Source organism: Vicia villosa, unplaced genomic scaffold, assembly GCF_029867415.1.
Source record: "Vicia villosa cultivar HV-30 ecotype Madison, WI unplaced genomic scaffold, Vvil1.0 ctg.000920F_1_1, whole genome shotgun sequence".
In the NCBI taxonomy this organism is placed as follows: domain Eukaryota; kingdom Viridiplantae; phylum Streptophyta; class Magnoliopsida; order Fabales; family Fabaceae; genus Vicia; species Vicia villosa.
In genome coordinates, this window is record NW_026705414.1 from 445,675 (window position 1) to 470,627 (window position 24,953).

Genomic DNA, 24,953 nt, shown 5'->3' on the forward strand with positions numbered 1-24,953 from the left:
GCCATTTATTTTGGTCATTAATAGGGGTGATAACTTCATTGTAGCATGCCAAATAAGTATCCCTATGATAACATTTGTGGACATACTTAATGGGATCATCAACTTTCCTATTTATGGCTGCAACTGCATGTCTACAAGGGATACCAACCAAATCCCAAAAGTTACAAGAACAAGTATTTTTTGATAAATCTACAACAAAGCTATCTGTGAACATAACATGTGTGACCTGAAAGGTTAATCTACCAGCATAGGTTGGTAACCAATTTGCACTTTTTCTATCTCCCTATCTAACCTCCTAAGGGGTTTTGACATGATCTCTCCCTTGTAATTTTCTACTTTCTCCCTAAGAGTGGCAAATCTCCCCATGAGATAGTTCCTAATCCACTCAAACATGATGATAATAGGTTTATCTCTTTGCATTAAAATTGTTGCATTAAAGGATTCACTTAGGTTGTTCATCAGAACATCACACTTAGAGTGAAATGGAAATGCATGCTTACACCACTTATGTTTGAGTATAGCATTTAACCAATCATAAGCATCTAAACTAACCTCCTTAATCTGGTTCATTTTCTCCTCATGTGCTTCAAGATAGGTGGCCTTTGCTGCAGCCATGATGAGATCTCTGTATAGTGTACCACCTCCATACTTCTTCTTAAAGTTGGCATATAAATGCCTCAAGCAAAATCTGTGTTCAAACTCAGGGTACTCTTCCTCAAATACACTTACAAGTCCCTACACAATTAACATTAGATCAGAAATAGAGAAACAGTAATGAGGTACTAACAGAAATAAAGAAACATGAATAATGTACAAATACCTTCTGCTGGTCAGACATAAAGCACCACCTATTTTCATGGCCAATATCCTCAAGGAGTAACTTAACAAACCAACTCCAAGAGTCTCTAGTTTCAGTCTCCACAACTCCAAAGGCAAGAGGAAGGTATTGGTCATTTGCATCCCTACTAACAGCAATCAGCAAGATCCCACCATATTTGTTTTTGAGGTGACATCCATCTAACCCTATGAATGGTCTGCATCCAACCTTCAATGCTTTCTTAGTTCCATCAAAACACATGTAGCATCTTTCAAACTTTGGAGGTGTTCCAGAAATATTCAGCTTAAATGTATTTCCTACTGATGCCCTCCTCAATTCAGCTCCATAAGACCAAAGCATACTGTATTGCTTGGCTGAGTCTCCTTCAACAACCTTTCTAGCTAGCTGCCTGGCCTTAAAAGCCCTACACCCAGTAATTTCAGTAGAATACCTAAGTCTTACATCAGCCACAACTTCATTCAATTTCATACCTGAGTTGTTCTTTAATTTGTCAACAATAAATCTAGAGACCCAATCAGCATTAGCATTCTTGTTAAAGAACTTCCTACCACATTTGTGCTTTGCATATAGAGTTTTGATCCTAAATGTTGTTGTTCTCAGAACCCTACTGCATAGGACTGTGTAGTCACATTGTTTTTTGTCCTTACAAACAACCCTACACCTTGTTAAATCATTTTTGGCAAACCTCACCTCCCTACCATTCAACACATTGTGTTCAAGCACAACCTTCTTAAATTGCTTTAGAGAAGCAAACTCCATTCCCACCTTGAATTGGAACTCTTTTCTTAGTTTTTCACCTTCATTAAATCTGATCACTGGTGGTCTCTCATCAGCACTATCATCATCTGCCCCACTGTCAATATCATCAGTCATGTAACCATCATCAATTACATGTTCCCTATCCATCTCATCAATAATCAAACCCTTCTTAATACCTTGACTGCTCCCAGCACCAACAGGATCATGCACATTACTTGTCCCAGCACCAACAGGATCATTCACATTACTTGTCCCATCACCAACACCATTACCAGCATCATCATTCCTAGCTCTTCCCCCCTTCTCCACATGACTTGGACCTTCACCAATGAGATCATCAAAATCATGCATTCTCTCCTCTTCACTGTCTTCAAAGTGTATGCCATTCAATGAGTCCTCAGATGATTCACTATTAACCTCTTCAATTTCCTCATCAACAACATGGCCTTTTTCTTTCCCTATTAACCTCTCCATGAAAGTCTTCTCACTACCAAGTAATTTTGTCTCTGCATATATCTCGACATCACACTTATTCTCCTCAGCACACACGACTAACTTACTTGCATCAACATCATTATCAAATGGTTTAAGATCATTTCCAAGACTTTCCTTTTCTGTCTTCCACCACATCTTAACATCTTCGATTTTAAATGAAGAATCCATGTCCTTAATCAAGTCAATTGCTTCAAAATATGACCAATAATCTGGGTCTTGACCACTAACAGCATAAACGTCCCCCCTTCATATGTTAACCCTTCATCCTTTACAAAAGAACCTTTCGTATAGAAAACCACCTTAAATAAACCCATTTCATACACGTTTCAAGAAAAAACAAAGGTAGGTTCAGTTTTTAAGAAATCTCATAAACCCTAGCTTTCAGGTACGTAATACAGTTGGAAGCGTTTTCTATTACTATCATTACTAAAGAGATACTATCAGTACTGCAGAGAATAAACAAAAATGAAGTGGGCCTTACCTTGTTGTTCTTGGGACCGCAACAAGCTGCGTAATCTTCGTCAATGGAGGGACCACAGAGGCGCACTGAGGGATTGAAGGGAACAGAAGGGACCACACCTTTTTATTATGGATTCTGAAATGTTTTTTGGATTAGGGATTTTGAACGTAGAATTAGGGATTCTGAATGTAGAAGGACCACTAAATACCACCTAAGCTAATTTAATACAAAAAATTAAAAACAAAAACAAAAACTAATTACACGTAGGCTGCAACTTAAGCAACCGTTAGTGGAATCTGACGTCAGGGACTAATAATTGAGACGGAAAATTTTTAAGGGATGAAAAGTTGAAGGAAATTTTTTGAGGGACTAAAAATGAAAACTCAAATATTTAGAGGGACGAAAAACTTATTTAACCCTAAATTCAAATCAAACTAGAATCTAAATCATAGTGTTTGGGTTGTACATTTTTTCAGTTCGATCAAGAATCGAACTAAACCAATAAACTCCAATAACAATTGATTCGGCATCGGATTTTCGATTTTTTACCTGCAAGCCTAACTCAAACCAACAATAATTAATTATAATAAAAATTACTCTCAAGCATTCAACTTCGATAAGAAAAAAAGTAAAATGTTGTATATGGACAAGTTATGTTATTCTAATTTGTTATTAGAAACACATTTATTGTCATACTAATTCAAGTGACTAGTTATAGATTAAAAAGTCTTTAAGTTGGATATTTTTCTTGTTAGATATTTTTGAATCTATTAGAAAAAAATTACTTGTCTAATATTTACAATTTTTTTTGACATAATCTAATATTTACAATTGATCACTATTAATACTAGATTTTTTATATTATTATGAAAAACTAATTTCTATAAATAGTTATTTTTTTAAATGTTTTGTATTTTTTTATCTACCCGATCAATCCAACCCAAACCAACCCATTGTTTCTCGGTTCGGTTCGGTTTGGATTTTATTGTAAAAATTTGCAAATTCAATTCAAACCAATCCATTAAATTTTAATCTGTTTGGGTGTCAGATTCTCTCAAAATCGAACAAAACTGGCCCGCGAACACCTCTAATTATTAGGGTTATTTATAGGCACATTTATCCATTTATCCAAATTGATCAAATTGAATCATTTTCAGATTTTTACCCATTTATCCATTTAAAACCCCCGCAATCTCAATCATCTTTAGATTTTTAACAAGTTATTCTCCACATGGCGTGCCACGTCAGCCTTCGTTAGTGAAAACTAACGGGGAGGAACCAAATTTAGGGACGGGAAAATTTGAGAGAATCATTGTTTGGAAAAATTTAGAGGGACTAAAACCGAAATTCGCTATATTTATAGGAACTAAAAACTTATATAACTTTTTTTTAATGCCAAAATGCTAACAACACCAAGTAATTAGTAAAAGTGGGTCTCGGGCTCATTTTGATTATTTGGTTTAAGGTTGTTAAAAAAAATGAATTGCATCGAACCGCCGAACTGGAGTTAATAATCAAACCATTACTAATGTTTAGTGAACCAAACGTATATTTTATTAATGGTTCTATAATTGGTCTGTTAAGCAATTAAACAATCTCAAATTAACGTTAAATCGAACTGTTTGTCACTTTAGTTTCTAAAATCGATTTTTTTCGCAAATAAAAAAAAAATTGATTCTTTTTTAAAATAAAGAAGTCGATTTGTCCAACCGAAAAAAAATTGATTTTTCCCGAAAACTAGAAAAGTCGATTTTTTTCGAAAAGAAAAATTGATTTTTTTCAAAAAAAAAGTCGATTATTTTTTTTTGCTTAAATACAATTTTGGTCCTCGTGTTTTAGTCAACTCATGAAAATGATCCTACCTTTTTTTAATCACAAAACTGGTCCTTACCTCCACTTCCCCCCTCTACAAATGTTGATGTGTCAAAAAAAGACTTATGTGACATGGCTTACATGGAATATCACAATTTTAATCCATTTTCTTTATTTGTAAAAAGTCTGATAAAATTTAAATGATAAAATTACCTAGTCCCTAATTCACTTTCACCATTTCTTCTTAACGTTCTCGTCTCCAACCCAGAAAACCTTCTTCTTCACTCTTTGTAAGAGGTTCTTTATCCAAAAGTGTCGTAAGAAGTGCATAGAAGAGCATGGCATCCAACGGAAGAGAGGAGCAGAACCCGAAATACACATTCAGGTATCTATTGCGATTAGGGTTTCTATTTCTATTCATGCTTATTCTGTTGAACAAAGCTTATGTTCTGCAATTAGGGCTTCTATGTCTATTCATGTATATTGTGTTCAATAAAGCAGATGACTAGAAATTAGGGTTTCTATTTCTATAGTGTATTTTGTATGGATGGTTATTTTATTGTCTTGATATTCGCAGGTCAAGTGAAGTACAAATGTTGAAGCTACGTATTAACCATAGGGGTAGATTTGTTAATTTTCCTGTCAAATGTTACATGGAGGGTTTAGTTTATGAGATGGATTTAAGTGTTGATGTTGATTCTGTGAACTATAAGCACATTGAAAGCTTGGTCCTTAGTGTTAGGTATACGAAGTTTAAGTGCTTATGGTACCAACATCCAAAACTCTCATTTAAGCATGGACTCAAGCCTCTAAAATCAGATGGTGACCTGTTGCAGCTTGTTGCAGATTCAAAAGGGCGTAACTTAGTAGATGTCTTTGTTGAACATGAAGTGGATATACCATATGTAGTTTAGTTTGGTGATGAAGGCCCTTTGGAAGATGATGTCATTAATGAAGTTCCTTTGGATGAGGATGTTAGTAATGCTGAGAAAGAAGGTACTAATGGAGCCAATTTTGATTCAGTTCCTATGGATGGTGATGTCAATACTGAATTTCCTTTGGATGATCAAGTTCCTTTGGATAATGAAGTTCATTTGGATGATGATGTTCCTTTGGATAATTATGTTCATTTGGATGATGATGTTCCTTTGGATAATAATGATGTTGAAGATGTTAATATGGAAGTTCCTAATGGAGTAAGAATTGATGAAGAAGTTGATAGGAATCTTGGTGCTAATTCTGATACTGAAGAAGATGAGGACTATATTTCAAGTGAAGTTGAAAGTGAAACTGAAACTGACTTAGATATACCTATTGAAGGAGAAGAATGGGATTGGACACATGAATTACTTACTGAGACATTTGCTGGCAATAATCAGGAGGGTGGTAATCTGAATGAATCATAAGTTGCTACATATGAAAAGTCAGACCAAGATGAAAGTGATTTGCATATTCTAGTTGAAAGTGATTATGACGTTGTTCAGAAAAGGAAATTCCCTACTTTCAAAGTGCCTGATAATGGTGATCCAGTTAGCTTTGAGTTAGGTATGCAGTTTGTCTCAAAGGAGGTCATCGTAGATGTTGTGAAGGACAATGTTATTGAAACAAGGACTAACTTATGGTTAAAGAAAAATGATGCAATTAGGATTGTTGTGAAATGTCAATCAGGTTGCCCATTTCATATGTTAGTTGCTAAAAGAAGTGGAAGTCAGTACTGGCAAGTGACAAGTTTGAAACCAAATCATGAATGTGTTAGAGCTGCTGGCAACAAACAGACTAAAACTAAATGGCTAGCAAAGAAGTTTATTCCATTGATTAGGCACACTCCTCATATCAAACCAAGTGGATTGACAGAAGAAGCATTTATAAGATGGAATGTTAAGCTCAATCATTTTCAAGCATATAGGGCAAAGAAGAGAGCTTTGGAGTTGATAGAAGGTGTTGCAAGTGAGCAATATGCACACTTAAGGAATCATGTTGAAGAGATTATAAGGTCAAATCCTAATAGCATAGTGATTATCAAATGTGGATAGTCTGCAATAGGACCTATTTTTTAGAGGATTTATATTTGCCTTGAAGCATGGAAGGATGCATTTGCCAGCACATGTAGATCATTAATTGGATTGGATGTCTGTTTCTTGAAAGGTGAACATGGTGGTCAGCTTATATCAGCTATAGGCAAGGATGGAAACAACCAGATAATGCCTATTGCATATGCTATGGTTGAATCTGAAACAAGAGATCCTTGGAAGTGGTTTGTTGACCTAATGTTGGAAGCCTTAACCAAATTAGCATTAGACAGTATGCATTTATTTCTGACCAACAAAAGGTATGTATTTAACTATGTATATAACACTGTGTCAACATTGATTTGTATAACTATGTATAATATGGATACTAATTTTTTTGTTTTTATAAGTATGTATAATATGTCAGGGACTTGTGGAGGTAATTAAAGGACTTGGTGAGAATGTGGAATAACACAGGGTGTGTGTTAAACATCTATATGGAAATTTGAAGAAGAGATTCCCAGGAGCACACATGAAGGAACTGTTGTGGAAAGCTGCTAGAGCTACTATTGTGCCAGATTGGAACCATGCAATGCAAAAAATGAAGGACATAAATGAAGATGCATACAATGAAATTTCCAAGGTCCAACCTGCACAATGGACTAAATTAGCATTTAGCACTACCACAACATGTGATTTGCAGGTCAACAACATGTGTGAAGATTTCAATAGGGAAATACTTAGCATAAGGGAGAAACCAATAATTCCTTTGCTTGAGGGTGTCAAGCATTATATAATTGTGAGGATTGTGAAGCAAAGGCAAATGCTTGAAAGGTTCAATGGTGATATATGTCCCAAGGTTCAGACAATAATTAAGAAAAACAAAAGAGTTGCTGAGGGATGGAAGGCAACTTGGCATGGTGATATGGAAATGACTATGTTCAGTATGTGTAATGAAACTGACACATATATTGTGAATCTGGAAGAAAAGACTTGTGCTGGTCGTAAAAGGGACCTAGCTAGTATACCTTGTGCACATGTTATTGTCTGCATTTGGCACAATGGTTTGGTTGTTGAAAGTTATGTGTCATCTTACTATAGGTATGTAACATGTTACTTACTTGATTACTTATTGTTATATGGTATATAACTTTGTGGTTACTTACTTTATTGTTGGTTAATTGTAGAAAATCACAATGCCTTGCAACTTATGCTTTCACTGTGCTACCATCAAATTGACCAATACTATGGCCAGTCATAAATACTGAGCACATCCATCCATCAGTCACGAAAAGGGCATCATGAAGGCGCAAGAAATTAAGGAACAAGACCAATGATGAGCCAAAAAATGATGGTGTGCTACCAAGGCAGTTGAAGACAGTGAAATGCACACATTGTGGTAAATATGGGCATAACAATAGGACATGTAAGGGCAAAAATGTTGCTGATAGGCAAATTCCAAAGGGAAGAAACAAGCAGAAAAATAAGAAACATAAGGCAAATGATGCTAAAGTTATTTCTCAAGGATCACAAGCTCCACAGACACAACCATCTCAGTATTATATTAGACTTAAGTTCCTTTTTTCTTTGTTTTGTATGGATGCAATTTAAAGGTTAGTTGTGCTGTGAATGTATGTTATGCTCCACAAATAAATGTTTTTTGGTTTGGATATAATGATGGTACATTTGCTTGGTTATGTAATGACTATTTTAGAGATGTGATGACAATTACATTATGCTATTATATTATGCTTCACTATTTTGACAATTGGTTCAACATAATTTACTGATTCAATTTTACATTTTCAATAAAACCTCAATGTAATTCAACAACTTTCATTTTCCTTCAAACAAGAATAAGTACACCACAACAAACACAACATCTCCACCAAACACCTAACAACAACTAAACATAACACCTAAACAACATAAATCCTCTCATATATTCAGTATCAAGAAATAATAGCTAAACATCACATCTTTCAATTCTCCAGGATAACAAATAAGATCAATCCTATTATGACCACAACAGATGCAACAACTAATCATTGCCAAAACTTAAGCTTCTTCCTCAAATCCTCATCTCGTTTCAACTTTATATTGTCTTTTTGCTTAATTTCATCAATTCTCTTCATTAGTGACAAAATAACATCCTTTGCACGAACAGACATTTCGTCATCGTACCAATTGAAGAAATTGCATCCTTTTCTTCCCTGCATCTGCATTAACAAACAAGGTTAGCATTCTTTAACATGCGCCCAAATTCTCTGCAACAAATTCAAACACAAACAAGATAACAAATGTGCTTACCTTAATTCAAAATCAAATATAACAGTTTGGTTCTTTAACAAATGATTTAGTTTGGAAAAATTTGTCTTCTAATGGTTTGGAATACATAACCGTTATACTAAACCAAAACTTTTGGTTCAGTTCGGTTTTAGAAAAATTGAAACGGTTCAGTTCAGTTCGCGTGATCTTATATAATGGTTCGGTTCGATTTTCAAAAAGAACTGTACCATGAACCCTAATTTGGTTCATTTGTTTGGTAATGCTTAAAAACATAAACATTAGTTATCATGTGAGCTTTAGTGTTGTTGTTGCGACTAGTGTGGTTGAAAGTGGCTTATTGAGTCTGATTCTACTTCTTCCACATCGTATGACATGTCATCCCAACGGTTTTTCTGGGTAAATCATCTACCTAACCCTTCATTAGTTTGACAATCTCTTTGTCGTCCGACTAAAAAATTGTCCTTTTCGCCTTTCTATTGATAGCTCGATCCATAGCAACATTCATTATCATCGTTTCAGCAGCCAGTAGATCCATGTTTCCTTTTACTCTAAAGGAGTTCAAATGCATCATTTTGCCTTCACCATTACGAACTATTTCGTATAAACCCTAGTATCCATCCTTGCTCAAACTAGCATCAGTGATGATTTTCTCACAACCCTTATTTGGTAAACTCCACACTTTTTCATCGGTATAAGTATCATTATAACCAATTTTTTATCAGTGTTTCTACTTTCATATATCGGAATATCTTTCTTAGGGTTGTGGTTTTTGATAGTTTCCTTCTGATAGTGATGTTGTAGTTACCGATCATTTGAATGCTCTTTTATCTTCATTTGGTGACAAGCTTCCTTATCCTCGAAATTCTGACCTTACATGTTTTTCTCAGCTCCCGAATTGGTCCTTAAACTCTATTTTTTGTGCTTCTTGATCTCATCCAAAACGGTTCTACTTTGTTTAATTCTGTGATCAGGTATCATTTCATTCTCCGCTTCATTTTGTTTGTCTTTGTTCATATTTTTCATTTTATAGCCTCCTAGGTTCTTCTTGTTGTTTTTTACTGAAGATTATGATTTTTTGTTGTTATGATGATTAGCCTAGCTTCTACAAGCTTCTATCTGGTTAGTATGATCTTCATCATCCTTCCTATTCCTTTCCATATTTGTGATTTTTCTATTGTTGTTCTTGTGTATGTTAACATATAGTCTTTTTATTATGTATAACATGTTTCAGAGATTCGTTGTTGATTCCAGTAAGTAAGAGGTTGGGTATTCAAACTAAGGTTCTCAAGTATCCTCTCGCTCTCATTCTCAACGTGCTTGTCTTTTTTTCTTGTTTTTCATATTCCATTTTCTAACATTCTTGTTGTTGTTGTTGTTGTTTTGATGTAATGTTTGTAGTTTGTATAATCAAGTCATGTTATTGCAATCATCTATCATGGTAATGTTGTCTTCTAACTCCTTATTTTTGTCCTAACCTTGTTGTAATTTTGAAGTCTTCTCTTATCTTTTATTTTCAAGGTTAACACACTTCAAAGCACTGTTGTTGTTACTGACATCCATGTGTCCTGGAAAAAAGCAAGCTTATATGATGTTTATTCTCCTCCGTATGAGATTCACGGGTCTTCTCTAGAGTCTTTATGCTCAGGTTTTTTAGAATCTCTTACGTACTTTTAACCTCCATGTCATGCTTGTTTCTTATTTGTTGGATGTTATGCTGAAAACATGATCTCTTTTTTGCAGTTTCTATAGCTTGCATCTTGTTGTTCCTCGTAAGAGTCTCATCCTTCAGGTTAACCTTCTTCTTATTCTCTTGTTATTACCCTCAATAATTCCAATTATATGCCTTTGATCCGGCTGATTATTGTCTTTTTTAGTGCTGAAATCCTCCTTGCACGTGTTCTCATCAATGTTTAAGGTTATGTTACTATTCTTCTGTTGATGTTTTTGACAAAAAATAAAAAAAATTGAGTTTTAAGGGGGGCGCAGCAAAGCCGCAGCGGGGTGCGATCGCGAGATAGCCGAAATCGAGGCGGCGGCGCCGAAACGTGTTGCATCGGTGGTGGGCCGTGCTGTGGTGGTGGTGGTGGCCGACGACCAAAGTCGCGCCAGCGGAAAGCCGCGCTGAGATGGTGGTGGCCAAATTCTGGTTTGGCCCGACGGCGGGGAGGCGTCGTACGACCGCGCGACGCAGATGGCATCGTACGACCGCGGGTCAGCGGTGGGTCCATGCGATTTGGGGCAATTTCAAGATTAGGGAATTTCTCATTGATTTTTGAGCAATTTTTGAAATTAGTGACCTTCTTGTTACGTATACATCAATTTTGAGTATTTTGAGTTAAATTGTCAACCCTTAGAATAAATAGAGTTATCACTCGTGAAGGTTAACTCATATAGTTCCTTTTAAGCATTTTAGAGTACTTTAGAGTTGTCATTGAGTTAAAAAAAATATAATAACTTGTTGAGATGTTTTGAGTATTTTTGTTGAATTTAGAGTTGTTGAGAATAACATCTACTCTATTATTTAAATAAATTATATTTTTGAGATTAGTAATCCGTGAGATTACATTGAGGCCTGATTATTTACAAACGTATGGTTCAATAGTGGAACCTATTTTGAGCATGATATTTGAGATAACTTTGATGATTGTTTGAGTTGCATGCCTGTTTGCTATACATGATCATGCATGCATATATTTTGGAGTTAGGTATACGTAAGAGAGGAACCATGACGGTCTCATGTCTAGAGAGGGACACAATTCAGAGAGGAATTGGAGACTGGAACATTAAGTAACAAACCTCTAATCCCAAAAAACGGCCCCACATGCATATTGAAGGAGAAGTTAGTACATTAGCATTTGCATTATAAATTGAATTGTGATTGTGTTTTGTGATAATAGTATAATTGTTATTGTTTCGTTTACAATCCTGTTGTTAATTTCACCATTAACAATTGTAAGATGTATTCTCACCCATTTGTTGTCTGTTTTTTGTAGCTTTGTGAAATGTTGTACAAATACTCCGCATGAGTAATTGCTTGTGAGTTGGAAAATGACCTTCCAACTTTCTTTCTTACTTATTTACACTATTGGATGTGAAGGACATTATTCTCTAGAGTTTGGTTCTATAGATGTAAGTCATCCATGGCAGCACACATTTCTACCATGACATTCTCCTCATCACAAGAGTCCTTGTTGTTCGGGGGATGCTACCTTCATATTCACCGTGTTGGATATAAGGTTTAAAGACGTGGTTAGCAATCTATCCAAATGACGTGATGGTGGCCCAGGTCAATTTTATTAGAGACCTATGGTGGGCGTCAATTATACTTGCTAAAAGTACAATACGTACTAACCCTTTGTAGTGTAGCATTATTAGAGGTTTTTAGGGTTGTTGTTATGTTAGATCAAGTTCACACAATGATGGTGAGAAATATTTATCCGGTGTTTTCAGAGTGAATTGGATAAATTCTCATCAATTAAAGGGTTGAGGTATTTTTAGGAATCTCTTGGGTCTGGATCTTAGGCTATAATATAGCACTTATCAATTTTCTCAATCCACCCCCTCGTGCTCAACATTATTTTGAGCTTGGTGCGTGAATATAAAATGTGATTGGTTGATGGCCTAACTGTTAGGCTTTAATTTCATATAGAAAAATATTTCCATATTGTAATATACAAGAATTACATAATCAATAATAAGAACATAATTATGCCTTATGAATACATATTATGCTTAATGAATATAAATGGCTATTTCATATCTAATGTTCAGAATTACACAATACATTTTTTAAATATATACATATTTTGTCAAAATGGAACAAAAAAGTTGGTATAAAGAGCATTGCATGAAATTCTAATTCAAAACAATTATGTATTGTGAAGGTTATATACTTTGTTTTAGAGTGTCAAACTTCTCAATGTTACTTTTACATCAAAAAGATGCATGTTGCTTGTGCTAATAGTGCCGGTCGAACTTTTTAATTAACACATTTTTTACATACCGCAAGTGTATATCTATATTGAAGTAATAAAAGATTATCGTTCATCCAAACCAATTCATGTTGTGAATTCAATGCCAAGAACAAAGTATAAAACAAGGAAGAATAAAGGACAAGGAAGAAGAGGAACACAATAATTGGTTATAACTGCTATTCTTTCACTTTCTCTTAGAATAAGATTACAAGTTTACAAGAATAACAAATAACCTCTCTCACCCTAAATTAGGATTTACAACTTAGCAATGATGAGAGACTAGTATGCTATTTATAATAAAACCTAACATACTAACTAATGGGCTTTTTCCACAAGGCCCATTACACAAGCCAACTTAATAAACAAGCTAACTTAACAAATTAGGGTTTAAACACTAAAACCTAATTTAACATGCTAACAACCCTAGCATCTTCGACACAAGCATGTGAACAACCTTCGACTTCATGCTTAACCCTGTCGAACCAAGAAGCTACCCTTCGACCATACTAGAGTTCGATCCAATATCTCACAAATCTCCACCTTGGACCTAACTCTACAACGTCAAGGGAACAAACTAGCTTTCTTCATGCAGCTTTAGCAACTGCATACAGTGGAAAAACTTGCAACTCGGTAATGTCTTGGTGATCATATCAGCAGCATTGTCTTCAGTCGAAACCTTCAGCACTTGGACTTCTCCACGCTCGATTACTCCTCTGACGAAATGCAGCCTCACATCAATGTGCTTAGTTCGCTCATGATAGGTTGAATTCTTCGACAGGTGTATTGCACTTTGACTATCACATTTAACAGTGATACCTCGACCTTGAAGTTTCACCTCCTTCGCAAAACCTTCAAGCCACAATGCTTCTTTCACAGCTTCAGTTAATGCAATATACTCCGCCTCAGTGGTTGATAGAGCAACAACCTTCTGAAGTGTTGCTTTCCAACTAATTGCTGTGCCAAACATAGTGAAAACATATCCAGAAATAGATTTTCTGGAATCCATACAACCTGCATAATCAGAGTCGACATATCCTCCAATTGCTGCTTTACCATCTTCACCCAAGGCTCCACCATAAATTAAGACTCTTTTCAGAGACCCATTTATGTACCTTAAAATCCACTTCAATGCTTGCTGTCATACCCCAATTTTTGACCCTAAGATCCTATATCATTCATATCTCAATCACTAATCAATAGCTTCACTTGGAAGTTTTGTTTATGGTGTTGCACTCACCTCATCAATGAGAGGGACCATCAAGCACCAATGATTGTTTATCTTGTATGCATATTATACTAACCCAAATACCAAAATTATTGCTTTGTTTCTTTGTAGGCTTTTGTTTTGTAGGTACCAAGCCAAGACATGCAATAAACAAGGCATTTTTCACATTTTTGACTGATGAAATCGATTTCCCTACTGGGTAAATCGATTTCCCTGCAGCAATCTTCAACAAAATCACATTCTGGACAGCATGAAATCGATTTCCCTCCTGGGTAAATCGATTTCCCTAGTGTATTTTGCGCCAAATTCTCTTCTGGAACAGAGTGAAATCGATTTCACTCCTGGGGAAATCGATTTCCTTAAGGCGAAATTCAAAAAATATAAGGAAGGAAGCTTGACATCGTTTTGGCACCTTTTTATTTGATCATTGTACCAATTTTCCACCTCATCAAAATAATTCTCTTCATTAAACCCACTTAAACCCCATTTTACCACTTTTTACCATTTAATTGCCACTTTAATCACCAATTAAACACAAGCTAATTACCAAATGCAAAAAGACCAAACTACCACTACTCTTGCTCTCATCCTATAAATAGAGCCCTCTACTCTCTCATTTCTCAAGCTTTGAGAGCCAACAAACCCCTTGCAATTTCTCTCCTCATCCTTACCAAATTCACCAAAGCTCTTTTTCTTTCATAAAGTTTGTGAGTCACATCTTGAACCTCACAAACTTTGAGCTAAGCCACCATCCATTTCACTCTTTTTTCTTCAATTGTTGAGAGATCAAGATTTGTGTTGGTGATTCTTGAAGTAGATCCAAGTTTTGTTCAAGATTTGGTAAATTTTCTTCATCCTTTTAGTATATCATGATGTAGATCCTTGTTGCTTGTGTGTGATGCATCTTTGATGCTATATTGGTGCTATTTGATGGTGAATTGATGGAAAATTCGTGCTCCAATTGATGTGTGATCATAAGGTGTTTGTATGTTTGCTTAAGTCAAGTTTTATGCCTCCTAATGCTGATTTTTTGAATGCTGTGTGCAGGAAATCGATTTCCCTCTGTAGGAAATCGATTTCCACCTTTTTTTTTTTCAAAATTTGAACTCCGCACTCAGGAAATCGATTTCCTACAGAGGTAAATCGATTTCCTGCTGGCAGAATGTGGTTTTTTGCCTTTTCTATGCTTGTTTTGGCTTCCTACTTCCTCCACTTCATTAATATCATTGGATCTAGGATGTTGATAGGTTTGAAAGAACCAAATCCATAATATTAGATGAATGATATTAATGATAGTGTGAGTTGATTTTACTTTATGCATTTTATCTTCTTCTTCTCCTTTTTTCTTTTGATCGATGAAAGTCTTAATACTTTGAGAATTCTTATGGATTCTTAGTAAAGACTAGATCGCTACCTATTTTCTTTTCGTGCGGTATTGCTTTCGGAAGGCGATCTACATATCGTTCTTCTCGCATGCATTAGCACATAAAGTTTTGACCGGCCTCGTTGTAGGGTGATTTCTACATAAATCACTTGGCGATCTGCTTAACATAGCGCAATATTTCGTGTCCCGAATAAAAAAGATCAAATATGGAAGAGAATTGTATGCGGTTGATTTAAGACTTGTGGAGGTATTTATCGTGTAGTCGCTATGATTTTTATCAAGCTTCTGATAAACCTCCATTGAATTTAAATCCGAGTACATCATTCACTCACCATCGATCTTCATTACTAACTTTGATAACATACTTGACAAGTTTCAAGATGGTTATCTTTAACATCTAACAACTAACTTTAATTTCCGCCATTTATTATACCGCTCTTTATATTTCTCGCTTTATCGCTTTATTTTATCATTTCATCATATTTACATTCCGCCATTTTCTCTTTGTCCATTTGGACGTTTATAATTCTGCTATTTTCTCTTTGTCCACTTGGACATATGTTTATGCTTCCGCTATTTTCTTTTTGTCCACTTGGACCATACTTTACTTTTATGCTAAAACACTAATAAACAACAAAAATCTAAAAAATACATAAGGCTCTCTTTGGACTATTGGTTACTATCCCTAGCATTTTGGAGATTCGGACTTATGGACCTAGTGCCTCTGGACTCTTATTCTGTTATTACTCTGCTGTTATTCTGTCTGTCTGGCATTGGATTGTTGTTTGTTTGTATGTGCAGGTATTTCCTTGAAAGCCCTTGATGGTTAATTCCAAGGCATTGAGATAAGGATTTTACCCGAAAACAGCCGTTACTCTGCCCGATTTTCGTCAGAATCTTAATGTGCTTAATGAAAAGTGGTGCTAAGACAATAAGTTCATCTGGATCCCCAAGTGTTAATGTGTTGGTATTGATAAATCCAAAGGATGGGAAAACTACATTGACTCTTAATGTCAAATGTTGGCTTCTTATTTGGTTAGACCGTTTCTTTCCTTAGCTTTTATTTTACGCAATAGGATAGCCTCTTCATCTCCTCCCCTTCTTTAATTTTCAAAATCTTCTCCCTTTTTCAAAAACCTTCTTATGTTTGCAACCTTTTCAAGACCTTTTCTCAAAAAATATCTTTTGCCCTTAGTGGCTTTTCTTCAAAAGTTTAGACACCGTTAATCGTCGAAACGAGTGGTTATACCCCACGATTTTGAAATTGATTGATATAATGAGATCTTTTCCGCGTGAGAGAGCTAGTGGCATACTCGTCGATTTTATCCGAGTTGGAGCCCTTCTTTCATTAGCGATGCAAAGAACTCGTTTGTTCTCATGCTCAAGATCAATGGCTGAGTATTTCTCTCCAACGACGATAAAGTGTTTATTCGTTTTTAAACCGTTTTCCCTTTAAGCGGAACTACATTAGCTCTGACTTCTCCATTGCACCGAGGAGGTATGTAGGCCCAAGGCTAAACGCTTTGCCGAGCTTATTTTAAAAATAAAACAAACTCTTTTTTTAGCACACACACACAGATTTTCAAAAAGGTTCCCGTGGAGTACCACGGATATGAGGGGTGCTTTAAACCTTCCCCTCATATAATCAACACCCGTACCTGAGATCTCTTTCTTGTTTTAAAAACAAAACTTTGGGTTTTTCGTTCTTTTCCCTTTTCCTTTGAAAAAATAAAGCGTGGTGGCGATTTCAAACGAAATATTGATTCGAGTCAATCCCATGGCTTCGATATCAGATTTTCCCCGCTACACTTGCCAGTGAGCCTTTCCAGGATTCGCCATGTACCTGCTTACAAGACTTACTGCGTATGCTATGTCGGGTCTAGTACAGACCATAGCATACATCAAAGAACCAACTATATTAGCATATGGGATGCTATTCATATAGGCTCTTTCGACATCAGTACTGGGACACTGATCAATACTCATCTTGAATTGAGGGTTTGTTGGAGTCACAACTGGCTTCGAATTCGACATACCAAACTTTTCAAGAATCTTCCGTAGGTATGCCTCTTGAGATAAACATAACACTAAAACCTAATTTAACATGCTAACAACCCTAGCATCTTCGACACAAGCATGTGAACAACCTTCGACTTCATGCTTAACCCTGTCGAACCAAGAAGCTACCTTTCGACCATACTAGAGTTCGATCCAGTATCTCACAATTCAATTATCGAGTTTTACTATTTTCATGTTTATCTAAGACAGTCGATTTTTTACTTTTTTTTTGCAAGTAATTAAACTTGTTCTTAAGGATTTTATAAATAAGGATTTAGGACGATGATTGGTGTTCGAGACTTACTCATACACATTTCTTATTTCGGTTAATAACGAGAAGTATATTTGTAGAAAAATAATAAAAATTATTGGTAATACCTACTTTTGTCAACACGTTATTACTGTGTTCTAAATTAACGAGTTACTTGTTTTTCCAATCGTTCATTTAGAAACCTTTAAAAATACAACTACTAAAACAGTGGATCATTTCTCAGTTGACTTTGAGACACTTTCTTCGTCTCTGATTCAACTATCTAAAATTTTTAAGTCAGATATCAATTATACCCTTTCAGTGTATTGTTCCTACTTTCGCAGCGAATATATTCGTTTAAAATAAAAAAAAATATTAAAACAAACAAAACATTTCTCGTTATTAATCATTCACCATACTATTTGTATGAGGTCAATCCTCAAAATATAAAAAGCACTCTTTTTAATACAAATTGTGAGCGGCAAAAGATAGTTGAAACTTGAAGGTTACTGAACTTAGGGTCAAAGGGGCAAAACTTTCAGCTAATCTAATCTGTCCCTTCACTACACCTCTTAAACTCAATTGAGAGGTGAGACAATCTCTACAAAATATTATAAAAATGGCATGAAACCAAAGCACACGTGTTTTTTATCTGTCCTAATTTTCAAACCAACAAGATTATAGAAAATTCAACAAGAAATTATTAATCACAACAACTTGAAAAAAGTAATACTATTTAAAAATTATTGTTTCCAAAGTGAACTTCTGCAACCCACCATGCATCAACTGCTCTTTTCACACCTTAATGAGACAGGTAACTGCTACAAACAAAATGGTACTCCCTCCGTCTCATAATAAGTGTCCTATTTGCAGTTTTTCTTTGTCTCAAATTAATTGTCCATTTAAAATTCCAATGCATTAATCATTATTATTTTTCCACTATATACCCCTATTTATTAACTTTCACGTTATTCAACTACTATTAATAGGGGCATTCTAGTAAATGACATTAACTTTTTTACTAAAACCAACACATCCAATCATTTTCTTAAAAACCGCGCATTACTCAAATGGGACACTTATTATAAGACGGAGGGAGTAACATATACTAATAGGTGTCTAGCTAGGAACACTGCATAAACATCTCCACCAACAAGTAGATGAAGATCAAGAGACTTTCGTTGTCTTCGATATGTCCTGTTGCAGGCAGACAAATTTCATAGACTAAAAGATAATCATGCTTTAAAATAGCATCTTTTCATCTTCCAACTAAAGCTCCCTTAACAATGCATGCATAATGCATTTCTGAGTATTATATTGTAAAAATGTCATTTTGTAAGAATCAACGCAATTCCCAAGAAAACAATTGAGGGATGAGTTGGAGGTGCATGGAGAATATTGACAGATCATGGTGAGGTAGCCGAGATCCAAATCCAGATGATATTAATTAGGTGACATTTAAGAAACAAAAATATTCTTCTTGTCTCCTTCATTTGTTTGCTATATATATAAAGCGAAAAGCCAACCAAAACTCAAGTATTCAAATAAACTCTTGTATATTTTCACCTTGTAAACTTCTGCTTTCTGAGAAGAAAAAATGGCAATCATTGAAACAAACACAAAAAGCTCTCTGCATCTTCGCAGTAACAGCTTACCATCCACATCTCACCCTCTTATATCACAATTTGAGGACCATTTGCAGAGATTGAAGACTTCCGAAGGTGCCTCTTCAGAGTCATCATCTTCGATATCCAACAAACTTAATGGCATGCAGGACTTGCATGACTGCATTGATATGTTGCTTCAATTGCCAATTGGACAACAAACCTTAGCACAGGAGTGCAATGAAAAATGTGTCGATGACCTACTAGAAGGATCACTTAGGATCTTGGATATCTGCAGTATAGCTAAGGAATGCCTTTTGCTATCAAAGGAAAACATGCATGAACTACAATCAGTCATCAGAAGAAAGAGAGGAATTGAAACCGCATTCAAAGTTGAGTGTGTAAAATACATGGCTTTGAGGAAGAACATGAAGAAGCAAATTCGGAAGGCGTTGGCAAATTTGAAAGCAACGAAGTTGATTGCTTCTTCTTCAAACAACAAAGACAATAACTCATCACCTATGTTAGGATTCTTGAAAGAAGCAGAAACAATCACTATAACCTCACTTGAACATTTGTTGCTGTTTATCTGTAATCCAAAAGGACACTCAAATAACAGAAGATGGTCAGCAATATCCAAGTTGATGCATTCTAAAAGAGTAGTTTGTGACTCTCAAAATTCAGACACAAATGAATTTGAGAAAGTGGATGCAGCTTTGTTGTCTCTCATCAGCCACAAGTCTTCATCTACTGAAAATTTTCAGAGTCATTTGGAAGATTTGGAGATGTGCATTCAAGATCTAGAAACAGGAGTTGAACAAATATCAAGAAAATTAATTAGAAATAGAGTTTCACTTCTTAACATCTTCAACCACTAATCATAGTGTCTAAATGATTATTGTGCACTCAAATTTTGCACCATGAGTGTTACATAAATGTACATGATTGTGATAATATCTTCTTTTTTATGTGAATATTATTATCTAGGGATCTAACCCTTATTATTTCAACATCTATCTCTTTTGCTTAGTTCCCTTCAAAATCTTATCTTTCAACAAATTTTTTCACTTGATAAACTTATGTTTCTCTTTTTGGTAAAAAAAAATAATGAAGGATGAAAAATAAAATAATTGTTAACCTTCGCAAAAATTAAGTATGCCAACATGATACTCAAAGTCAACTTAAATGCATATCAGAGTTGTCAATCTCAAAACTTGTATTGGGCCCATGATTAAATGAAAACTTTGCACATATTCAATCACAAATTTTATATGCTAATAATAGAGATAAAGAAGCTAGCTGTGTTTCATCTACCGAGAACCATTGAATTAGTTTTAAAATTAGGAGCTAACATGCACTATATTAACAATGAATATTGATTTTAAATAATTGACATGAAGTTGAGGATACTGTAAAATATAGTCATCATAATGTACTAATTGTATTGATACCTTAACAAGAAGATTCCTCTTGCCTCCAATTGATCCACTGAAGGCAGACAAGTTCAAAGACTGCATGATACTTTAGAATAGAATAGCTTCTTCTTCTGCAAACAAATGATAAAATAGACATTAAGATGCATGATTAGCAGTGTTTGAAATTTTATATTAGCAACATGCAGAGATGCTGTTTATCCATGTGATGCCAAGTTAAAAATACAGGGATGAGTTGGAAGATGATATAATTGCATTAGATAACTTTATTTAGATCATGATTCATGGTTATAATGCTTTAAATTAATATATACTACCTAACAACATATTTTTCTTGATCAAATATTCAAAGTACATGAATTTGGAATTAGAGTTGAGATAACCATTAAGCAGTTTAATTTTTTAAATTAGACATGAAATGACACAGAAATTGGTGATCATGAAAATTGGGTTGGTGTCTTTCCCATTCATACGTTTATAGCTGTATTTTAATGCATTGAAACAATAAGTATTGCAGTTCTTGTCTCTTGAACAGAGTCATGTGCATAAGAATTGTAGTCATGGTTTCATCTATCAGAATAGTCGTCCATGCGTGCATGCAAATGAATTTTATTATTGAATGGAAGATTTTGATATAATATGGATTTTGCGTTGAAAATATCATTATATGAAAGAGAAAAGTGACACTCACATCCAACACAATCATCGGTCCCAAAGGCTAATCCTGCAAATTAACAGTGTCATTAGTAAAGGTAACAACACTCTTGAGAATGAGTCAATTGAAAGTACTCTTAAAGAATTATTTTAAAAGTGAGCTTCTGCAAACCATCATGCATCAATTGCTTATTTTCACATGTTAATGAAACAGGTAACTGCAACAAACATAAATTATGAAGGTGTCAAGCTGGGAACACTGCATAAACATCGCCACCAAAAAGTAACCAATTTGACAGTAGCTAAAGATCAAGACTTTCCTTGCTTTTAATATGTCCTGTTGCAGGCAGACAACTTCATAGACTAAAAGATAATTATGCTACAAAACAGCATCTTCTCATCCTCCAACAAAAGCTCTCTTACAATGCATGCATGATGCATTTCTATGTATAAAGTATTATATTGTAAAGATGCCATTTTTGTCAGAATCAACATGATTCCAAATTAAATATTTGAGGGGTGAATTGGAAGCTTGGTGAATGAAGAGCATTGACAGATCATGGTGAGGAAGCTGAGATCCAAATCAAGATGATATAATTGCATACTAATTAGGTGACATTTAACAAACAAAAGTATTCTTCTTGTCTCCTTTAATTGGTTGCTATGTTTGCTATATATATGAAGAGAAAAAGCCAACCAAAACACAAATTTTCAAATAAACTTAGAAGAGAAAAATGGCAGTCATTGAAACAAACACAAAAAGCTCTCTTCATCTTCGCAGCAACAGCTTACCCTCCGCACCTCACCCTCTTGTATCACAATTTGAGGGTAATTTGCAAAGATTGAAGAGTTCTGAAGGCGTCTCTTCAGCATCATCATCCTCGGTATGCAACAAACTTAATGGCACGCAGGATTTGCATGACTGCATTGATAAACTGCTTCAATTGCCAATTGAACAACAAACCTTAGCACAAGAGTGCAATGAAAAAAGTGTCGATGACCTACTAGAAGGATCACTTAGGATCTTGGATATCTGTAGTATAGCTAAGGATTTTCTTTTGATATCAACCGAAAGAATCCATGAACTACAATCAATAATCAGAAGGAGAGGCAACGAAACTGGATTCACAGTTGAGGGTGCAAAATACATGGCTTTTAGGAAGAACATGAAGAAGCAAATCCGAAAGGCGTTGGTAAATTTGAAATCAATGAAGAATGAGTTGATTTCTTCTTCCTCAAACAATAAAGAAAATAACTCTTCGCCCATGCTTCAATCCTTGAAAGAAGCGGAAGCAGTCACCCTAAGCTCACTAGAACATTTGTTGCTATTTATCTCTGATCCAAAAGGACACGCAAAGAACGGAAGATGGTCAGTAATATCCAAGTTGATGCATTCCAAAAGAGTAGTTTGTGATTCTCAAGAATCAGACACAAATGAATTTGAGATGGTGGATGCAGCTTTACAGTCTCTCATCAGCAACAAGTTTTCATGTACTAAAAATGTTCAAAGTCAACTGGAAAATTTGGAGATGTGCATTCAAGATCTAGAAATAGAAGTTGAGCGCATGTCAAGAAAATTAATCAGAAATAGAGTTTCACTTCTTAACATATTCAACCACTAATCATAGTGTCAAACTGTCAATATCATTTTTGTGCACTCAATTTTCCTCCCATGAGTGTTACATACTTACATATCTGTACATGAATGTGAATATATCTTATTTTTAATACTGAATATTATTATCTTAAGGATCAATATTAGTTCAACATCAATCTCTTTTGCTCACTTCCCTTCAAAATCTTTATCTTTCACTTTCCCCTTTTCTTCCAAATGTTCTGCATTAAAATATCTGAAAGAAAAGAGAAGTTAAACAAGTCAGCAAATTTGTTCACTTCAAGAGTCACCAAAGAAGTAATTAAGTAACTGATTAATAAAATTTAATCTATTAATTCAGTCGCATATAAATGTAAGTGATTACCATTTCTATGCATTATGCCCATGTGAATCTCAAGGTCAACTTAAATGAATATCCTAGTAGTCAATCTCAAAACTATTATTAGGTTCATGATTAAAATAAAAAACCTTATATGTGTTCTAAAGTTTTATATGTTAATAATAGCGAGGACCATCAAATTAGTATTAAAATTAGGAGTTAACAATAGATATGAAGTCTGGGACACTTCAAAGTATAGTCATCATAATGTACTAATTGTATTAATACCAGGACAAGAAGATTCCTCATGCCTCCAATTGATCCAGTGAAAGCAGACAAATTCAAAATAATGCATTCTATTTGAGAGATTGAAAATTTATATTAGCAAAATGCAGAGTTCTGTTTATCCATGTGATGCCAAGTGAAAAAGAAAGGGGTGAGTTGGAAGTTGAGTGTATAGGAAACATTACCACTTCAATCATAGAGTACGTATTAAAATCAGATGCTAACATGCATTCTATTGATGATAAAATAGTAGATATGAAGTTGGGTCACAGAGTCTCACAGAATAGTATAGCCATCACTAAGTATTCATTGTATTGATACATGCTTCAATCAATTTTAAACCTCTAAAATCCAAGTCTTACTTGGATAAATAACAAACTACTCCACAACTTAACACCTTCACTCGTAACTTATTCTAAACAGTGTCTAATATTTCAAACATCCATATCATGCATGTAGCACATACTTGGCCAAACTATGCATCAATATTCATCAAATGCAAGACCAATATAAACCAATATAAATTATCCGGCGGCAAAGAATAAAAAATGATGCACCAGCCGGGAATAGAACCCGGGTCTGTACCGTGGCAGGGTACTATTCTACCACTAGACCACTGGTGCTTGTTGTTTGCATTGCTGCAAAATTATGTATTTATAGTCTATATTCCTTGTAAAATATCATTATGCTTTTGAATAAATTGTTTGCAGATGAGGTATGAACTGATCACCATACAAAATGTTACAACATACAACTCTACCATAACTTTGTGGATTAAATAAAAGTGAATGATATTCTATAAAATTTAATTTCAGTATGGGGAGTTATATATTTATTATCTATGGTATGGATGAGGACATATTTTTGCATAAGAAAACATGGATTACACGAGACCATTTGTTTTGCCTTTTGGATCATCATGGTTCCATTTGAAGCCTTTGTAGATGCAGGTCAAATTTGAACACTTTTCTAATGCAAGATCAAAATCAAATATCGAATCACAGTAAAATTTACACTAACAAATTTTACTAATGTAAGAAACTTTTGTGGATTTTTGTAATTTTGATATTTAATAGTTGCTTAGATTATTTGGAAAGACTGGGCACTAATAGTTGAAGTTAGGGAAAACTGACCCAACAGAGAACTTGTTGCAAGAGGAGAATCAATGGTAGGTTCATGATTTGGCAGAGATAATAGAGAACATTTGACTCACATTCGACACTAATCATTCGATCCTGTAAACAAGTGGTGGTAATGTGGTATCAATTCACAATAGCATCATGTATCAAGTAGATCTATAAATTGAATTGCCATGAAACAGCATCAGAACTCAAAGCTTTTACTATAGCTTGACCAGAGACTGTAAATAAATTTAGTAGACTCATAAACAGTATGTTTTCGGTTCCTCTCTTGTTCTTTTTCAGAAAAAACTAAAATTGAATTAAAATTACTGAGCCAAGCACAAGGTGACTTACACATCAAGCCCAACC

At 34.8% G+C, this 24,953-nt stretch overlaps 2 protein-coding genes across 2 annotated transcripts; both read left to right on the forward strand.

Annotated features, from left to right (window-relative positions):
* Positions 1 to 19,105: 19,105 nt before the first annotated feature.
* Positions 19,106 to 20,126, forward strand: LOC131632249 (uncharacterized). Its single transcript, XM_058903032.1, has one exon. It carries the CDS (start codon positions 19,151 to 19,153, stop codon positions 20,033 to 20,035), a length of 885 nt encoding a protein of 294 aa, XP_058759015.1. The 5' UTR covers positions 19,106 to 19,150; the 3' UTR covers positions 20,036 to 20,126.
* A 1,761-nt stretch (positions 20,127 to 21,887) lies between these two features.
* LOC131632245 (uncharacterized) lies at positions 21,888 to 23,046 on the forward strand. Its single transcript, XM_058903029.1, has one exon. It carries the CDS (start codon positions 21,979 to 21,981, stop codon positions 22,864 to 22,866), a length of 888 nt encoding a protein of 295 aa, XP_058759012.1. The 5' UTR covers positions 21,888 to 21,978; the 3' UTR covers positions 22,867 to 23,046.
* The last annotated feature ends 1,907 nt before the right edge of the window (positions 23,047 to 24,953 follow it).